The 19956-nt window shown below is 37.2% G+C and overlaps 1 protein-coding gene across 1 annotated transcript in view; it reads right to left on the reverse strand.

Moving 5' to 3' along the window:
* The window catches only part of CFAP61 (cilia and flagella associated protein 61), a 354788-nt gene that overhangs the window by 250868 nt on the left and 83964 nt on the right, over nt 1-19956 (reverse strand). The window contains exons 11-12 of the mRNA XM_043987819.1: nt 18660-18817; nt 551-590 (exon numbers count right to left, since the gene is read on the reverse strand). Of these exons, the coding sequence (XP_043843754.1) occupies nt 551-590; nt 18660-18817 (198 nt within the window). The remainder of the gene's footprint in view (nt 1-550; nt 591-18659; nt 18818-19956) is intronic.

The raw sequence follows: 19956 nt of genomic DNA on the forward strand, positions 1-19956 counted from the left end.
CAGCACACTATAGAACTGGTCAGAAATGGCTACTTTCCCATATTCAGTACAGCTTTCCTTGAACATATTATAAATTAAATATCTGTTTCTTAAACTGAATTAGGACACTTCTCTGCAGGGTTCATACAATTGCCCAGAATCTACAAGCAGTGTAACTATAAAGCAATGAGGCTGATGTCATAAGCCATACATGACAACCAAGCTCATTATTTTATATAAGATCTCATTATTTATCAATAGAAGTAGTAGAACTCTTAGTTGTTGAGTTGGAATAAAATACTAGTAAATCTGTAGAGAAAAGGCATATGCCTCAGGGATCATCAACACCACTAAGACTAAGGAATTAATACAAAATAAGATAACATCCTATTTTAATAGTGTATGACATGACTTTTGACTCTATTCCTGAAAGACCAGAAGTATTCAAATTTGACCATGCATAGAAAAATGTAGGCTGTATTTTGTTTTTTAAAGTTAATACCGTGGTTTAGAAATAAACACTTAAATCTTACAACAAATAATTTTTTTTTCTTAAAAATTCTTCACTTACAGGAAAAAGGCTGAAAACAAACTGCATAAAATCCAATGACCTGTAAACGAAAGAGCAAACACTGTAAGAGAATGAAGAATGTATCTAGCATGAATTGTAGATTTACATAGATTTATAGCTCCTTGTCCCTCCAGGCAGCAATTAGTCATCCTTACTAATCAGAAATTGCTTCTAGCTGAGCATTAATCAATTGAAGACATTATAAGCTTCACATCAGTTGTCATTAGAGCATTTTCTAGACCCCAAAGCAATATTACAGCAATTAATAATTTCTGGGCATTTGAATAGGCAGCAGAAAGAAGCTTGCTCAGTGGAGATAATCTAGCGTTTCCTTTTGTAAGGGGACATATAGGCCATTCCGACCTTTTACTCTTTAATATGCAAAGTGTTTTATCCCCAGCTGCAGATGTATATTCACAAACAAGCCACAGTGATTCATCAGATTTATGTTTGAAAACTCATAGAATAATCACATTTAGTGACAAGGAAAAATAAAAAAGCAAAAGGTGACAATTTCAGATTGCAACAACACTGATGAGCCATTGTGGGGGTACAGTATTTCCCATTCATAGCCAGTTTACTCCACGTTTGACCAACAATCCTCACAATTTAATTTCAGTCTACCCACCAGACCTAGGAAAAAGAACCAAGAGATCTAAATGAACTATGATATTTTGAAAAACTGTTTTTGAATAATTTTATAATCATCACATAGCCTTCTGCTATGATAAAACTATTTTTTGTTGACACAGCTTTGGAATAATACTTAGGGATTTTTAAAATTCCATAATGCCTAAATTTAGTACAATAGGGTCAACTCTTTAACTTGGGGAAGAGGCAGCTGGAGATCCTAATTGTGCCATTTTATCTTTTTTGTTATCATACACACATCACTTACCATTTTTAAAAAATGCTACATGTGTCATTATTAATTTTAACATAAAATTATCCTATTTGTGTAGGCAAATGCCCTTTTCTTATATTAAGACTCGTGTTTGGGCTGAAACCACAAAATGGATAAATAGGACCTAAAAATAAAATGTTCAGTGTCTTTCATGATATTGCCCACAATATTCAGTTATTCATAACTTATGAAAAAATTCTAATTAAAAAACTCTATTCAAACCCAGCTTAAAAGGGCAATTTTAAAAAACTGTGATAAAAATCTATTTTTACTGTTTGGGGTATTTTTCAGTTAGAAAAAAATCTGATTTAGTAATTTTTATCAAATTCTTAAGTATTTTGAAAAATTCTATGATTTTGTCAACATGGGTATTCCCTCTAGCAAACTATTCACACCTTATCATGATCTTATGAACTGCTACGTCCAAATAAAATATCAACAGGTGGCCAATGTCCCCCACATTTTTTTAGACTAGATCTTTTTTGAAAAGCTATCCCCAAACCTGAACTCAAAGCCTTTCTTCTTTGGAAGGATTTTATAGTCTTCAGGGAATATCAAGTAAGATCAGTTTGACTGGCAGTCAGGTTTAGTGATAAAAACTAAAGTAAACCTCTCAGAGACAATTCCCTAACTCCAGTTTTCTTGGCCAGAGATCTCCTCTCATAGTTCTAGGAAGAACCCAAAGTAGCAGTAGTTTCAAGGACTGTCTCTCATGAGGCCACTGAAGTCTTCCCCATTGATTATCAGCCAGAGGTAATTAGCTTTTTAGAAAGAGCATTTACTAAATCTATATAGCAAAAACAGTTGCTACAGAATCATCCTCTCCTAACCAGGGCATTACCCTTGTATACACAAGGTCTCTTGTGTTTTCAAGGCCTCCAAATGAGAGTGGCTTCAAACTTACAGAGCATATGGGATCAAAGGGTAAACTCAAAGCTCTTGGAAGTCTTTTTTCCATTTTGTGTAGTCCTTAAGAATTTCCCTTTAGGGAAGTAAAATGGATAATTTTGATTACATAAAATTTAAAAGGTTTTGCATTAAAAAGCAACAACAACAATGCAGCCAAAATTAGAAGGAAAACAGGAAACTGGAAAAATATTTTATAGCAAGTTTCTCTAATAAAGGCTTCTGAGGGAAATGAGCCAAATTTATAAAAATATGGGCCATTTCCTATTTGATAGATGGTCAAAGGACATGAACAAGCAGTTTTCAGAAGAAGAAATCAATGCTATCAATAGTCACATAAAAATGCTCTAAATCACTATTGATTGGAGAAATGCAAATTAAAACAACTCTGAGGTACCACCTCATACCTTTCAGATTGGCTAACATGACAGAAAAGGAAAATAATAAATGCTTGAGGGAATGTGGAAAAATAACTACACTAGTACACCCTTAGTGGAGTTGTGAATTGGTCCAACCATTCTGGAGAACAACTATTCCCAAAAGACTATAAAATTGTGCATATCCTTTAACTCAATACTACTACTAGTAGGTTTGTATGCAAAAGAGATCAGAAAAAAGGGGAAAGGACCTATATGTACAAAAAATATTTATAGCAGGTCTTTTTGAAGTGGCAAAAAATTTGACATTGAGGGGATGTTGATCAATTAGAGAATGACTGAACAAATTGTGGTATATGATTGTGATGTAATACCACTGTGCTATAAGAATAGTTTCAGAAAAACCTTGGAAGACTCATATGAACAGATACAAAGTGAAATAAGCAGAACCAGGAGAACATTATATACTATAAAAGCAATATTGTACTTGTAAAAGACTTGGATACTCTGATCCAAGACAATTCCAAAGGACCCATGATGAAAAATGCCATCTACCTCAAAAATGACAAACTTTGAGTACATATTGAAGCATACTTTTTTCACTTTCTTTATATTTCTTGTTTTTTATTGTGGGGGGGCGGAGGTTTGCAGCATAGCTAATATGGAAATGCTTTGTGTTTTGCATGATCTCATATGGATAATTGATTATCATATCACTTCCCTTCTCAGTGGGTGAGGGAGTGGCTGGAAGGAGGGAGAGAATTTGAAACTCAATTTTTTTTTTAAAAAGTGAATCTTAAAAATAAAGAGATAAAAAGTTTTTTAAAAAGAATTTCCACTTAGGTATAGTTTTCTGTTGGGCTCTAAGGATCTGTATACTTGTAGAGTCCTAAAATATGTATATCTTGTTTGTCTCATTTTCAGCTATTTCACAGTTGCCTGACAGGCTGTGACAATTCCACTTTGAGTCTCCTATGGACAATGAAAATCTATTTAAATTCTTTCTCTGATAATTAGCAAACTCCCCCCAGTCATACCCTTCTAATCCTAGTGATACTAAACCCCCAGTGGTCACCTTTCAAATCTCATCATCCAACCCCCACTGCCTGATTCCTTATTCCCGTCCCTCACACACACACACACACACACACACACACACACACACACACACACACACACAGCCTGTCTCAGAGTCCCACTCCAAAGCTATCTACCTCTTCCACTGTATTTTCTGGAATTCACCTATTTCATAGGTAACACATTTGCTTTCATCTTAAATCTTTTTCTTTCCTTCTTCCTCTATCTTCTATGGTGACAGGGAAGATTAAAACACAAACTCAGAAAAAGATAACAAAATCAAAACTGCTACATCAAAAGCCTCAAAGACAAATATGAATTGGTCTCAGGTCCCAAAATAATTTCTGGAAGAGTTCATAAAGGATTTTTAAAATAAAAAAAAGAGATAGAGGAAAAATTGAAAAAATAAATGAGAGTGATACAAGAAAATAATGAAAAGGGGTCAACAGCTTAGGAAAAGAAGCACAAAAATACTGAAGAAAAATAAAAACTTATAAAACAAAATAGACCAAATGGCAAAACTTATCAAACAAAATAGGCCAAATGGCAAAAGAGGCACAAAAATCCACTGAAGAAAAGAACTCCTTAAAAAGTAGAATTGAACAAATGGGAAAAGATGTACAAAAATTCCCTGAAGAAAAGAACTCCTTAAAAGGGAGAATTGGTCAAATGAAAAAAGGTACAAAAGCTCACTGAAAAAAGTAATTCCTTAAAAATCAGAACTGAGCAAATAGATTCTAATGACTCCATAAGACTGCAAGAAACAATTTTTTACAAGTCAAAAGAATGAAAAAGTAGAATAAAATGTGAAATATTTCATTGAAAAAAAAAAAAACAACTGACCTGGAAAACAGTTCCAGGAGAGATATTTTTACAATTATTAGACTTCTTGAAAGCCGTGATCAAAAAAAGATCCTAGACATCATCTTTCAAGAAATCATCAAGGAAAACTACCTGTTATTCTAGAACTAGAGGGTAAAATAGAAATGGAAATATACCACCAATCACCTCCTAAAAGAGATCCCAAAATGAAAAACCCCAGGTACATTATAGCCAAATGCCAGATCTCCTAGGTCAAGGAGAAAATATTGCAAGCAGCCACAAAGAAACCATTCAAATATCATGGAGCCACAGCCAGAATAACAGAAGATTTATTGGCTTCTACATTAAAGGACTGGAGGTCTTCGAATATGATATTCCAGGGCAAAGGAGCTGGAATTACAACCAAGAATCACCTACCCATAAAAGCTAAGTATAATTCTTCAGGGGGAAAAGTGGATATTTGACAACATAGAGGACTTTCAAGCATTCCTGATGAAAAGACCAGAGCTGAATAGAAAATCAGGGATTCAAAATAAGGTTAAACTGTTTACATTCCTACATGAGAAGATGATACTAAGAACTTTATCATTATTAGGACAGTTAGACGGAGTATACATAGGCAAAAGGTTTTCAATATTCAATGTGATTTGAATATGATGGGATAGCTAAAATAAATTATGGTGTGAGAAAGAGTAATGCACTAGGAGAAAGGGGAGAAGTTGTTGTCATTTAGTCATTTCAGTCATGTTCAACTCTTTGTGACCACATTTAGGGTTTTCTTGGCAAAGATACTGGAGTGGTTTGACATTTCCTTCTCCAGCTCACTTTACATATGAGGAAACTGTGGCCAAAAAAAAGGGTTAAGTGACTTGCCCAGGGTCACACAGCTAATAAATGTCTGAGGCAAGGTATGAACACAGGTCTTCCTGACTCCAGACCCTGTGCTTTATCCACCATGCTCCCTATCTTCTCTAAGGGAGAGGTAAATTATTTCATATAAAAGAGGTACAAAAGAGCTTCTACAGTGGAGGTCAAGATGGAAGAGGTGGGAGGGAGAGCACATGAAACTCACTCTCATTGGCTCAAAGACAGAATAACATATACACTCAGTTGGGTCTAGAAATCTATCTTACACTAAAGAAAACTAGGAGGAAAAAGGGATAAGAGAAGGTGGGGGAAGGCTGATAGAAGGGAGGGCATATTGGAGGAGGTTGTGGTCAGAAGCAAAATACTTTTGAGGAAGGACAGAGTGAAAGGAAAGAGAGTCAGATAAACAGGGTGGTGAAATAAGATAGAGGGAAATAGGGGGCAGCTAGGTGGTGCAGTGGATAGAGCACTGACCCTGGATTTAGGAGGACCTGAATTCAAATCCAGCCTCAGACACTTGACACTTACTAGCTGTGTGACCCTGGGCAAGTCACTTAACCCTCATTGCCCCGCCCCCCCCAAGCCCCCAAAAACAAAAACAAAAACAAACAGAGGGAAATATATAATTAGTCATCATAACTGAAAAAATTTATAGCAAGTTTCTCTATGATAAAGGCCTCATTTCTCAAACATATAAAGAACTGAGTCATACATATAAGGATATATGCCATTCCCCAACTGATAAATGAACAAGAAGTTTTCAGACAAAAGAATCAAAGCCATCTATGGTCATATGAAAAAATGCTCTAAATCACTATTGATTAGATAAATTAGATAAATGCAAATTAAAACACTATTGATTAGATAAATAAAATAAAATAAAAAGAAATGCATATTAAGAATACTATTGATTAGATAAATTAGACAAATGCAAATTATAACAACTATCAGATTGGCTAATATGACAGAAAAGGAAAAGAACAAATGTTAGAGGATTTGTGGGGAAATTGAGACAGTAATGCACTGCTGGTGGAGTTTTGAACTGATCCAACCATTCTGGAGAACAATCTGGAACTATGCCCAGAGGGCTATAAAACCATGCATACCCTTTAATCCAGAAATACCACGACTAGGTCTGTATCCTAAAGAAATTTTTTTAAAAGGAAAAATAACTACAAGTATAAAAATATTTATAGCAGCTTTTTTGGGTGGCAAATAATTGGAAATCAAGGGGATGATCAGCTGGAAAATGGTTGAACAAACTGTGGTATATGATTGTGATGGAATATTATTGTGCTATAAGAAATGATGAGCAGGATGCTTTCGGAAAAACTTGAAAAGACTTATATGAAGTGATGCAAGGTGAAATGAGCAGAACCAGAACAGTGTACACAATAAAAGCATTATCATACAATGATCAACTGTGAATAATTTAGCTATTCTCAGCAATACAATGATCCAAGACAATTCTGAAGGACTTATGATGAAAAATGCTTTCCCCCTCCAGAAAAAAAACAGAAAGAGTCTTGAATGCAGATTGTAGCATGCTTTTTTTTTTTTTTTTTTTTTTTTTTTAGTGAGGCAATTGGGGTTAAGTGACTTGCCCAGGGTCGCATAGCTAGTAAGTGTCTGAGGCCGGATTTGAACTCAGGTACTCCTGAATCCAGGGCCAGTGCTTTATCCACTGCGCCACCTAGCCGCCCCTGTAGCATACTTTTTTAAACTTTATTTTTCTTATTTGTTTTCTTTCACAATATGATTAATATGGAAAAATGTTTTGCATAACTGCACATGTACAACCTATGTCAAATTGCTTACCATCTCAGGAAGGTGAGAGGGGAGGGAGAAATGCAAAATTTTTAAAAACAAATGTCAAAAATTGTTTTTATATATAATCGGGGGAAAATAAAATATTAAATTAACAAAAAATAAAAGGATGAAATACTGTCAATTAAATATTAACAAATGATTCTGACTAATCTTGCTTCTATTTTACTTTATGAGGAGGATAATGGAAGGAAAAGAAAAAACAAGTATTTATTAAGCACCATGCTAAGCACTGAGCATACAAATACAAGGAAAAAGAAAGATAGTCCCTGTCTTCAAGGAATTTACATTCTAATAAGGGAAGACAATGCACAAAAGGGAGCTGAAAAGTGGAGAAGAGGGATAGAAATGAAAGTCCCCTGCCCAGGGCTGAGTTTTGACGTCTGGAAAGTCAGGAGCCAGAAAGGGAATGAAGGCTGGCTAACCCCTTTATAAAAGGGAGGCTTCAGTAAGAACTCATGAATGGCACAAGTGGGCAGGCCTGGAGGAGGTATATTCCAGGGTGAGAAGACCACAGATACAGCTTAATGTCACAGAGTAAGTAGCCCTCAGCATAATACAGCAGCAAGGGCACAGTTTTTAAGTTTGGAAAGTCAGGTACGGGGCCAGGAGGGGATAATGAAGGGTTTCATAATTTTATAGGGCTGTTACTGTAACTCCTAGCTTCCTGCAAGAAAATTGCCTAATGAGGAATTAAGACATTTACTTATATTGTCTAATGTAAAGGTTTTTCTCTAAGTATTGTTAAGGGCTAAAATTCTAGCTAAACTGTCTAAAATATCTAATGAGTGGTCGCCAATAAATTATAAGCTTTAGCAAGAGTTAGACTTTTAAGCATTTATTAAGGAGAATAAGAATTTGGTAAAGAGAGAGAAAGGCCTAAATTCCTATCTATTAAAGGGAGAGCACATTTCTAGCTCCGCTCTCCACCAGAGTCCAAAGGAAAGAGCCCGAGACTGAGCGCCAGTCTCTTCCTTCCTCCTCCCACTAGCCCGCGTCACTTCCTGACTCCTGGTCTTGCCCTCAAAGACCTTCCCTTCATGGGCAGAACTCTTCTACAGTAAGTATTCAGCAGGTGGCGTTATTCCAATCGTTACAGTCCCCCCTGTTGTTCCTCAAGAAACAAAATGTTTCCTTGACGGAACAGTAAAAAGAATATAATAACTATTGCTAACTAATAATATGTGAACAACAATATAGAAAAGGAAGAGAGGAAAGTTTTGTCCAGAGGGGCAATTTTTTTTTTGTCCTCATGAACCGACGCTTTGACATTAGTCCTGCAAAGGGAGGGCCTCTGCAGAGAATACATGTTACAGATGGTGTATATTATAACAGAAAGAGAAAAAAACCAACAAATCAAAACTGTTCATTTAAAGTCTCTGAAAGTCTTTTCTCAGATGTCCTCTAGGTGTAGTCATGGAATGGAAGTCTTTTCAGGGGTTGATGTGTAGATGCTGGTAATCAGCCAGGAAAATTTCCTACAAAATTGAGCTTAACACAACTTTAAAATAGCTTTGTCAATAATCAAATCAAACAATGAAAGTTCTCAAAAACATGTCTAAGGGAATTCAGAATCTTGGTTGTTACACATGAAACATATAATAAAACAAAAATTGAAACATTCTTTAAAATTATAATATTACTATAGTCCCCCCTTATGGAGGGTAATTGAGAAGACAATTGCTGTGATATTAATTTTTTAAAATAATTTTTATCTTTGTTTCATCATTTTTTGCATCATCTGCCTAATTATCCTCATGCCATTATGAGAAATTTAAAAATCTAATATAATTGGTAACAGGTGTCAAGGCCAAATTCAACACTGTATTTATCATGACACCTGAGATAATTATGGGGGTTACCATAAAAGAACAGAGAAATGATGGGATATGAGCATTCCCACACTTGAGCAATATATACTGCCCATGCAGTATACCAGGCTTAAAATAGGTGGATGGAATATATGTCCATGCCACCAAACATATTGGAGGAAACTGAGTCAGACTTAATCAGATGCATGGGATTGAGATGTCCATGGCATCAGGCATATAGGAGGGAGCATAGAAGCCAGGTGTAGGAGTGAGATGGGTGGGATGAATACTTCCAGCCATCTGTACAATATTGTGGGGAAAAATAAAATAAAATATTAAACCAAGAGAATCCAACCTCAACATTTGTCAAAAGCCGTTCCCTCGGCCATACCTTGACTTCATGCATGTCTCCCCTCATGTGACAGTTCAGTGTCTGCTCTTGCATGTATTCCTCTTGTGATTGGATGGCATCTTGGCCAACTGGCATCTGATAACTCAGAATAAAGGCAATTAATGTCTTAAATGATAAGTTCCCATAATCCAAGTCTCATATGGATTTAAAAATTGAGGATAATAAATGATTGCAAAAAATGTGAATACATCTTGACTCAGAACACAATATATAATTATGCAACAATTTCAAATAATACCCCCTTTTTTTAACTTAGTATACAATTACTTTTTTGAAAAATCTGAACATATTTAAATACAAGTTAAAGCACAACACAATCTCAAAGAAAACTTTTACAAATGTTCCCCTCTTTTTTTTTTTTTTTGGAATATGCTTATCAAAAGTAATACTTCTAGAATCAATTTACACTTGCCATGGCAAACAATTTGCCAGGGAAATGCTTTAAAGAGTTTGATCAAATAATCAGTTGAGAAAAAATAACAAAAACAAACAACTCAGAATATGGGAGCACAATACTCCTAGAATTAACATTGTATAATAAAATCAAAACCATCTTGCAATGTTTCAAAATTAGATAGACAAATGAATAGAAGAAAATACACATGGAACAATAAAATACAGTGAAATTCAAACTAAGGAAATCTAAATGAATATGAACTTAATATCAATAAGAGTATTATAAAATATAAACTTGATCACATGACTATAAAAAGCTTTTACAAATATTCTCCTTGTTTTAGAAACTAAGTATAAGACACAATCTCAAAAGCATGAAAATCTCTATGAAAATAAACCCATACCATTAATTTCAAAATGTATATATAATAGCACAGAAATCCTATGTAACCTCTGAACTGATACTATTACTCTGAGTGAATTCAGAACACTTTTGATTCCGATATCTAAAATCCCCAATACTCATATCAATACCTTGCTGCTTACTTCTACATTTCTGTAAAATATATACCCTTCCATGGCAAAAGAAGCAGAGTCTTGAACTATGTTGATTGTCATTCTTATTCAGCTTAAGTTTTTCTTCTTTAACCCCTCTATATTGTCTGTCGGGCTTTTCACCATACAAATGCTTTATAAGATTACTAATTAAAGACAAAAGCAGGTTAGCAAAATTATGAACAAAACGAGCATATCTGGAATTTAAAGAGTTTTCTAAGGTTGTCTCAGAAGCACAGCCAGGCTGGGGAAGGGCTGAGCCTGAAGCTGCAAATGTAGTTAGAGAAAGTTGAGCATGCTCATCAGTTCTCTGGACTTCCCAGGCAGGGGAAGCTATGGGCTTGGCCATAGGAGGAGTAGAGGGTGGGGTCTGGAGAGGAGGGGAGGGACCAGAGCAATTTGAATCAGACTTGATTTTGAACTCAGGCCTGGATTCCTCTTCCCCCACTTTGCCTCCAGGTGCTAGGGGATTAAAAGTTTCTAGAGGGTGGGTCATTGCCTCCAGGCATGCAAAATTAAAGCAACAATTACTGTTAGAACTGGGAAAAGCTGCGGGAATCTCTTCAGGTTTCTCTGAAAAAGCATGGTTGGGAGAGGGAGAGATATTTCCTTGTGTGAGTAAGTTGCTGGCTCTTTTAACAAAAATAAAAAGAAAAATAGAAAATCCACAAAAACAAAGCATTAACATGATCTTATCTCCCATTTGTCTGGTTAAACAGACTAAAATCAAAAATAGGGTAATTAGGGAGTTTAAAAGGTCCATTTGAAAAAATTTAAAGGGAAAACACAGCCAGTACGCCAGTACTTAGCAGTTAAAGGGAGAGGGTAGAGAAAATGCCTTACCCAACCAGAAGATCAGAAGACTGAGGTTTAGCTTTCCTCTTCGTGGTCACCATCTGTTAAGGGCTAAAATTCTAGCTAAACTGTCTAAAATATCTAATGAGTGGTCGCCAATAAATTATAAGCTTTAGCAAGAGTTAGACTTTTAAGCATTTATTAAGGAGAATAAGAATTTGGTAAAGAGAGAGAAAGGCCTAAATTCCTATCTATTAAAGGGAGAGCACATTTCTAGCTCCGCTCTCCACCAGAGTCCAAAGGAAAGAGCCCGAGACTGAGCGCCAGTCTCTTCCTTCCTCCTCCCACTAGCCCGCGTCACTTCCTGACTCCTGGTCTTGCCCTCAAAGACCTTCCCTTCATGGGCAGAACTCTTCTACAGTAAGTATTCAGCAGGTGGCGTTATTCCAATCGTTACAGTATATTTTAGATAGGGTAAATCTAGTTATACTAATGCAATTTCTCTCTTTCCTGCAACAGTTCTTTGCCATCTAAGGGGACTCATGTTGCATTTGGTCTGTACACTGGACATTCTCCATTAACAGTGGCAAACACTTTTGGCAAGCATTCATCTTCCTGTTTTCAAGTTCACTTACTATTGAGGAATACTTATTAAGGGCCAACTATGTGCCAGGCACTGTGTTAAGCGCTAGAGATACAAAGAGGCATAAGACAGTTCCTGCCTTCAAAGAGCTCACCGTGTAAGAGGGAAAAGAAGAAGAAAACAAATATGTATCACAAATGATATACAGGATAAACAGGAAATAACTTACAGAAGGAAGTAAAAACAGTTGAGAAAGGCTTCCTGTAGAAAATGAGATTTTAGTTGGAACTTAAAGGAAGACAGATACTTACTAGCTGTGTGACCCTGGGTAAGTCACTTAACCCTATTTACCTCAGCTTCCTTATCTGTAAAATGAGCTAGAAAAGGAAATGGCAAACTGTTCAGTATCTTTGCCAAGAAAACCCCAAATGGGGTCACTGAGAGTCAGACAGGATGGAAATGAACAACAACAACAACAACGAGAAGCCAAGGACACCAACAGGTGGAGATTTGGAGGGAGAGCATTCCAGGCATGGAAGCCAGCCAGAGAAAATGCCTGGAGTTGAGAAGAGTCTTACTGATGGAATTGGCCTGTGTCACTGAATTGAAAAGTACATACCAGGGAGTAAGGTGTGAAAAGGCTGGAAATACAGGAAGGAGCTAGATTATGAAGAGCTCTGAAAGCCAAACAGGGCATTTTATATTTGATCCTGCACTCCATAAGGAGCCACTGGAGTTTGGTGAACAGAGGAGTCACTTAATGGAGGATGTATCGGAGTGGGAAGGGACTTGAGGCAGGCAGACCCACCGGCTCTCAGAGGTGAGAAGAGACATAGGAGCAGGATAGGTGGATTTGGAATTGTCAACATAGAGGTGATAATTCAATTCACTGGAACCGATGCGATCATCAAGTGAAGAACTATAGAGGAAGAAGAGGAGAGAAGCTAGGACAGAACCCTGAAGGACTCCTATGATGGGAGGGTGTGATCTGGAGGAGGATCCAGAAAAGGAGAATGAGGAGGGGTCTCATATAGAGGAAGAAAACCAGGAGGGAAGAAAGGATCAAGGAGGAAAGAGTGATTGACAGTGTCAAAGGCTGCAGAGAGATCAAGGAGAATGAAGATTGGGAAAAGATCATTAGTTTGGGCAACTAAGAGATCACTGTTAACTTTGGAGAGAGGTTTGGTGGAGTGATATGGTCAGAAGGTGGATTGTAAGGGGTTAAGAAGAGAATTAGAAAAAAAAAGTAAAGGCACCTATTGTAGACAGCCTGAGTTTAGTTACAAAGGGTAGAAGAAATATAGGGCAATGGGGGTGGGGGGTGGAAGGATCAAGTGAAAGGTGTTTTTTTCAGGATGAGGGAGACATGGGCATGTTTATAGGAAGGAGGGAATGAGTTAGAGACTAAAACTAAGTGATAAATGGGGATAACATAGGGGGAATCTGTTGGAGTAGATAGGATGGAATGGGATCATTTGTGCAGGCAGAGGGGTTAGCCTCAGTGAGGAATAAGGTCCCCTCATCAGTCAGGAGTGGAGGAAGATATAGTGGCAGAAGGCATATGAGTGATATAAGATGAGGAAGAGGGGAGAAGAAGGAGTTAATGATGAATAGCCTTAATTTTTTTTTCTGTAAAATATGAGGCAAGGTTCTTACCTAAGAGGGTGGAGGAGGGGAGCTGTGAGAGGTTTGAGGAGGGATGAATAGGTTTGGAAAAGCCACCATGGAAAGTAGAATAGTAAGTTGATAAGGCAGTAGAAGTATTATAAAAGGATAAAAAGCTTGCCTAGAATCAGCGAGGGCCTGGTGAGGTTACAGAACACACATTTATAGTGAAGTGATTATCTCTACCTTCATTCAACAACACATGTAGGAGCAAAGAAAGCAAGATATGGGAATGATCCAAGGCCAAGGCTTGGGAGGGTACAATCAGTGAAATGATAAAGGGGCCAGGGATTAAAGAGAGGGTAGAGCTGAACTGGCTCACCAAGAGGTATATATAGGGAAAAGAGGAGAGAGTGGATAGTTAGAGGTAATGGCCTGGGAGAGAACTGAAAGGTCAAGGGATTGACATTCATAGTGTGGACAAAAAATGGGGTTTGGTAAGAGAAGGTGACGAAAAGGCAGAAAGTCAAGAGATTATGATCAAATAAGATTTCAGAATTCTTGAACATGGAGGTAAAGCATTTATAGGTGATAGCAAGATCAAAAGTAGGATGGTCTTTGTATATGACAGAGATGAGGTGAAAGAGTAGGTTATGAGAAGTGAGTAGATTGAAGAACTGAGTGGTCTTTGAGAAAGAGTCAAAATAGATGTTGAAATCCCCTAGTAGGAGGTAAGGAGTTGGGAAAAAAAGAAAAAATGTGAGCCAGGTACCAAACTCATTGAGGGAGGAAGGGAAATGACCTGGAGGAATGTAGACATTAGCTACAATGATTTTGGTTATGATAGAGATGAATTACATGAACCTTGAAGGAGAAATTGCTTGAGTGATGGAGGTAGTGAGAGAACCTGGAAGCGACAAAGGATAGCAAGAAATATTCCAGCTCCCCCACCAGTGAGTCAAAGGAAATAAATGAAGGTGCTACCAGTTTCAGAAAGGGTGGCCAGGGACTCTGCATCAATAGGAGAAGCCAAGTTTCAGTAATTGCTAAAAGACGCAAGGAGGGGAAGAGGAAAAGATTCTGTATGAAGGGAAATTTGTTGCCTATAGAATAGGCATGCCAGAGGGTAGAGCAGGAAGGGCGTGTGGCAGAAATTTGGAGTGGGAGGGTTAAGGGAGACAGAAATAAGGAATTGAGTGGTGGGTGATTGGGAATGGGGTTTGGATGATCATCTAATACAAAGGATTTTCTGTAAGTATTTTTAGATATAGTTAATCTAGTAATAATAATGCAATTTCTATCTTTCCAGCAATAGTGGGTTTTTTTTACCATCTAAAAGGACTCCTGTTCCATTTTGCCTGTGCCCCGAACATTCTCCATAACAACAGCAAATACATTTGGCAAGCATCTATCCTCCTTTTTTAGGCTTCACTTAATATTAATAATCACAAGATTGGTGAACAAAGTTATCTCTGTTGTTGCATCTATCAATTTTTTATGATCTTAACATATGTTCGGGAGATGCTTTGTTGAAGGAAAGCCTTCAAAGTTACATTTTGCTCTAGAGAATCCAACATTATTCTAATCAACAGAAAAAGCACAATGGAATCTTGTGTATTCTTTGCACTTTTCAGCTTACTCTATGTCTTTGAAGATTTGGTCTGCTATAGAATATCATTTTCAAAAGCTTACCTGCACCCCTCTTATATTCTGAGCACAGTGCCTGGCACATCGTAGGTACTTAATAAATGTTTATTGATTGATATTCTCATATATACATTTAACAAACGTGCAGAATGTAAATCTTAAAATGCTATAGAAAAGTGAGTGGTGATGATGAAGATGAAGATAAACACACCCATCAGACCAGAAGTCACCCTTCTGGAACATCTCTTCTTTACTTCAAGGCTGCCCTTGATGTCCACTTATACCAGATTTTACCTTTTAAAAAGTGTTACAGAGAGGGGGCAGCTAGATGGCGCAGTGGATAGAGCACCGGCCCTGGAGTCAGGAGCAACTGAGTTCAAATCCGACCTCAGACACTTAACACTTACTATCTGTGTGACCCTGGGCAAGTCATTTAACCCCAATTGCCTCGCTTAAAAAAAAAAGTGTTACAGGGGGCATCTAGGTGGCACAGTGGATAAAGCACCGGCCCTGGATTCAGGAGGACCTGAGTTCAAATCCAGCCTCAGACACTTGACACTAGCTGTGTGACCCTGGGCAAGTCATTTAACCCTCATTGCCCCGCCCCCCAAAAAAAATGTGTCACAGAAGATAGGGCATGATCTTAAGTTCTCTCTGTGGGATGGGTACTATTCCATTTCTCGATCATAAAAATATAGTCCTTTAAAGAGATAATAAAATCCAAAACAGGAAAAATATTTTATATACCGTATTCATTTACTTGCCTTAGGCAGAGCAAAAAAAAAAATGAGTGGTGAATTTGGATAAATCAATAGAACAATGAGTATAGGAGAAAACTGTCCTTCCCTAACATAATAAACACGACCAGGATATGTTAAGAAAAAGTAAGGATCACCTCTCTATAGTTCCGAATTCCCTGGGACTATGTATCCATCCCTTTACCCCAATCATTTTCTACCCTGCTGCTAGTGCTCTAACCTCCAAACCTAACCTCAAGAGACCATGCCTGTTCTCTTCTGAAATCTCTGGGGGATCCTGTATCCTCATCTTCACCCCAGGTATTTTCTACCCTCCCATTTCTAGGAACCACCGTCAGCCCACTGTCCTCTTGCTCTAGGAATTGTAATCAAGTAAACATTACCATGTTCTCCAGAAAGGAAATGTCAATGGACCACCCTATTATACTCACAAACAACCTTCCTTGGCCTTTATCCTATATGTATTGTCTCCCCTTCTTAGAGTGTAAATTCCTTGAGGTAGGGAACACCTCTCATTTGTATTCTATAAGTGATCCCTATGCTTGCAAGGTTCATAGCAAGCATCTAATAAATGCTTCTTAACTCATTCATCCATTCATTCACTCATTCTTTTTTTTTTTTTGCTGGGCAACGAGGGTTAAGTGACTTGCCTAGAGTCATACAGCTAGTAAGCGTCAAGTGTCTGAGGCCGGATCCAAACTCAGGTCGTCCTGAATCCAGGGCCGGTACTTTATCCACTGTGCCACCTAGCTGCCCCCCATTCACTCATTCTTTTTTTTTTTTTAATGTATAAGGTATTTTATTTTTTCCGTTACATGTAAAGATAGTTCTCAACTTTTGTTTATACAAGCTTTACAATTTCAGATTTTTCTCCCTCCCTCCCCTCCCTCCCCCCTCCCCTAGACAGCAGGTAATCTGATATAGGTTATATCTATATATCTCTATACATATACATATACATATAGATATATACACACACACACACATATATATATCCATAATAACATTAATCCTATTTCTGCATTAATCCTGTTACAAGAGAAAAAATCAGAGCAGTGATGCAATACTTCAAAATAGAAAAAAAAACCAACAGCACCCAAAACAAAAGAAATAATATGATTCAATCAGCATCTATACTCCACAGTTCTTTCTTTCTTTTTTTTTCTTGGATTTGGAGATCCTCTTCTATCATGAGTTCCCTGGAACTCTTCTGTACCATTGCATTGGTGAGAAGAATATAGTCCATCACAGTAGGTCAACACTCAATGTTGATGATACTGTGTGCAATGTTCTTCTGGTTCTGCTCATCTCACTCATCATCAGCTCACGTAAGACCCTCCAGGATTCTCTGAACTCTTCCTGCTCATCATTTCTTACAGCACAATAGTATTCCATTGTATTCATATACCACAACTTGTCCAGCCATTCCCCAATTGATGGGCACCCCCTCAACTTCCAATTCCTTGCTACCACGTAAAGAGCAGCTATAAATATTTTTGTACATGTGGGTCCCTTTCCCCCTTCCATGATTTCTTTGGGCAAAAGACCTAAAAGTGGAATTGCTGGGTCAAAGGGTATGCACAGCTTTATTGCCCTTTGGGTATAATTCCAAATTGCTCTCCAGAATGGTTGGATCAGCTCACAGCTCCACCAACAATGCATTAGTGTTCCAATTTTCCCACAGCCTCTCCAACATTTATCATCTTCCTTTTTTGTCATTTTAGCCAATCTGATAGGTGTCAGGTGGTACCTCAGAGTTGTTTTAATTTGCATCTCTCTAATCATTAGAGATTTAGAGCATTTTTTCATATGGGAATAGATAGCTTTGGTTTCTTCATCAGAAAACTGCCTGTTCATATCCTTTGACCATTTCTCAATTGGGGACCATTCACTCATTCTTGATGATAGTTATTGGGTAGGATAGGCATCCATCTTTAACGGTTACTTGTTAAAACAGAAACAAAGTCCCCAGAAAACACTTTATTTAAGCGTGGTGTCAAATCTGGGATCCCAAAGAAGTTGAGGTAGGCCTGGGCAGAGATGGAGGTCCATTAACATCTAACCTTGTTATGGCTACAAAAAATCTGATGTGCTCAGCTCTTTGTAGGCAAAGGAGAAACAAGATGTGACCAACAACAGTAAAAATTTTGTATGTGGTGAAGGAGAACATGAAAAAGTAAAAGATATGTATGGTAATGCGTTTAATAATTGTTCTATTAGTTCTAATTTGTGCTTTTCTGTGATTTTGGTTGCGGGAAAGAGGAGAAAGTTGTGTTTTATCTAAAACACTATTTGCTGGTAGAGGGAGTATCATGCTGTATCATTCACAGGGACTTGATTTGAGATTTGAAAGTTACATAATGTTCACTGTCTCAGATGTTAAATTGGCTCTGATAGGATGAAGCTAATAAAAATCCTGGAAAATGAAGAAAAATGGCTTGCTGTCAGATTTATTCCAAAGAATAATGAACCACATCAAGGGGTAGTATGTTGTTCTGCACTGGAGATCTTCAGACAAAGGCTGAATCTTCACTTGTTGTGTATAGAGCTGTAAAATGGATTTTTGTTCAGGTCTGGGATAGACCAAATGGCCTCTGAGATCCCTTCAAAACCCTGAAATTCTGTGATTTTCCATACCTTTTTTTTGTTTCACTTAATAAAAGTATAATGATATTAAGTTCTACAATTATTCTATATAAGAATGTCATGGCAATGCTGTCACAAAATAGGAATCTATCCTATGGAAAATCCAAATAACAATACTTGCCTTGTTTCGTATTTCTCATCAATACAAAATAGCTGGATACAGAAAGCAGATGAATCACCTTTGTACACAGGACGAAAGTCTTCATCATCAATTGCTAGGCTGACTTTAGATGTTTTCACAAAATCGTATGACATTTCAGAAGCAGATTTTTCCTCTTCCTAGGGCAAAAAAAAGAGGCAAGGGATCAAATGCAAGTCATATTTCTTTTTCTCAGTTTAATGAGCTCTTGCATCATCCCAGCATTATTGTATTACAAGTGCAGGTGTGAACTTTTCACCTGGGAGAACAACACCTTCTGAGATGAGCTTAAATTTAAGGAGGGATACTTAATGAGACACCCAAATTTTAGAAGGTGAGTAATTCAAATAATCATAGAAAGGTCATAAAACTAATTTCAATTGGATGTTAAAAAAATCAAGATATTATGTAAAAATAAACTCACCTGTTCAACAATGTTTCCAGTATAGATTCAATCATAATAAAAATGTTGCTAGTGGAATTAAGTGACCCCCCAGTTGGAGGGAGTACAGTACCAGTGAGCAACAAGGACTTTTGGCCTCTTTTAGCTTTCAATGGGGAACCAATAAGGAAAGTCCAGGGCTAAGTTGGGGGAAGGGTGTCAGATTGGAACTCATTAACCAATTAATGGATATCCACTCTACACTCACACTATATTAAAATTAGATGAAGATTCAGAACAAACATATGGCATGGTCCCTGTTCATGGAGCTTCTACTCTACCTGGAGAGACAAATCTAGAAGAACAATGAGTACTGAGCTTTTTGGTAGAAACTAGAGAAGTGTTTCTAGGCTCATAATTTATGCCTTGACCATTATTTAGATTTGGATAGATGGCATAGTGGATAGAGTGTGGGACTTGGTCAGAAAGACATGATTTGATATCACACCTCAGACGCTTAACAGCTGTCTGACCTTGGGCAAGTCACTTAATTTCTCAATGCCTCAGTTTCCTCATCTGAAAAATGGTCATAATAATAGCACCTAAAGCACAGGGCCATTTTAAGTAAGAATCAAATGAGGAAAAATATGTAAAATGCTTTGCAAATCTTAAAGCATTATACAAAGGCTAGCTATTATTAATTCATTCGTATTTGCTAAAGATGTACTATATTGAAAATATTGATCCTAGGTGCTTTGTGGGATATAAAGATAAAGAAGATACAATCTCCATCTTCAAGGGGGTTGCAATTTAGTAAGGGAGATAAGACATTTACATTAAAAACAACAACAACAAAGTAATAGAAGCCACAGAGATTCAGAAGAGAAATTGTTTCTA

This window comes from Dromiciops gliroides, chromosome 2 (genome assembly GCF_019393635.1).
Source record: "Dromiciops gliroides isolate mDroGli1 chromosome 2, mDroGli1.pri, whole genome shotgun sequence".
In the NCBI taxonomy this organism is placed as follows: domain Eukaryota; kingdom Metazoa; phylum Chordata; class Mammalia; order Microbiotheria; family Microbiotheriidae; genus Dromiciops; species Dromiciops gliroides.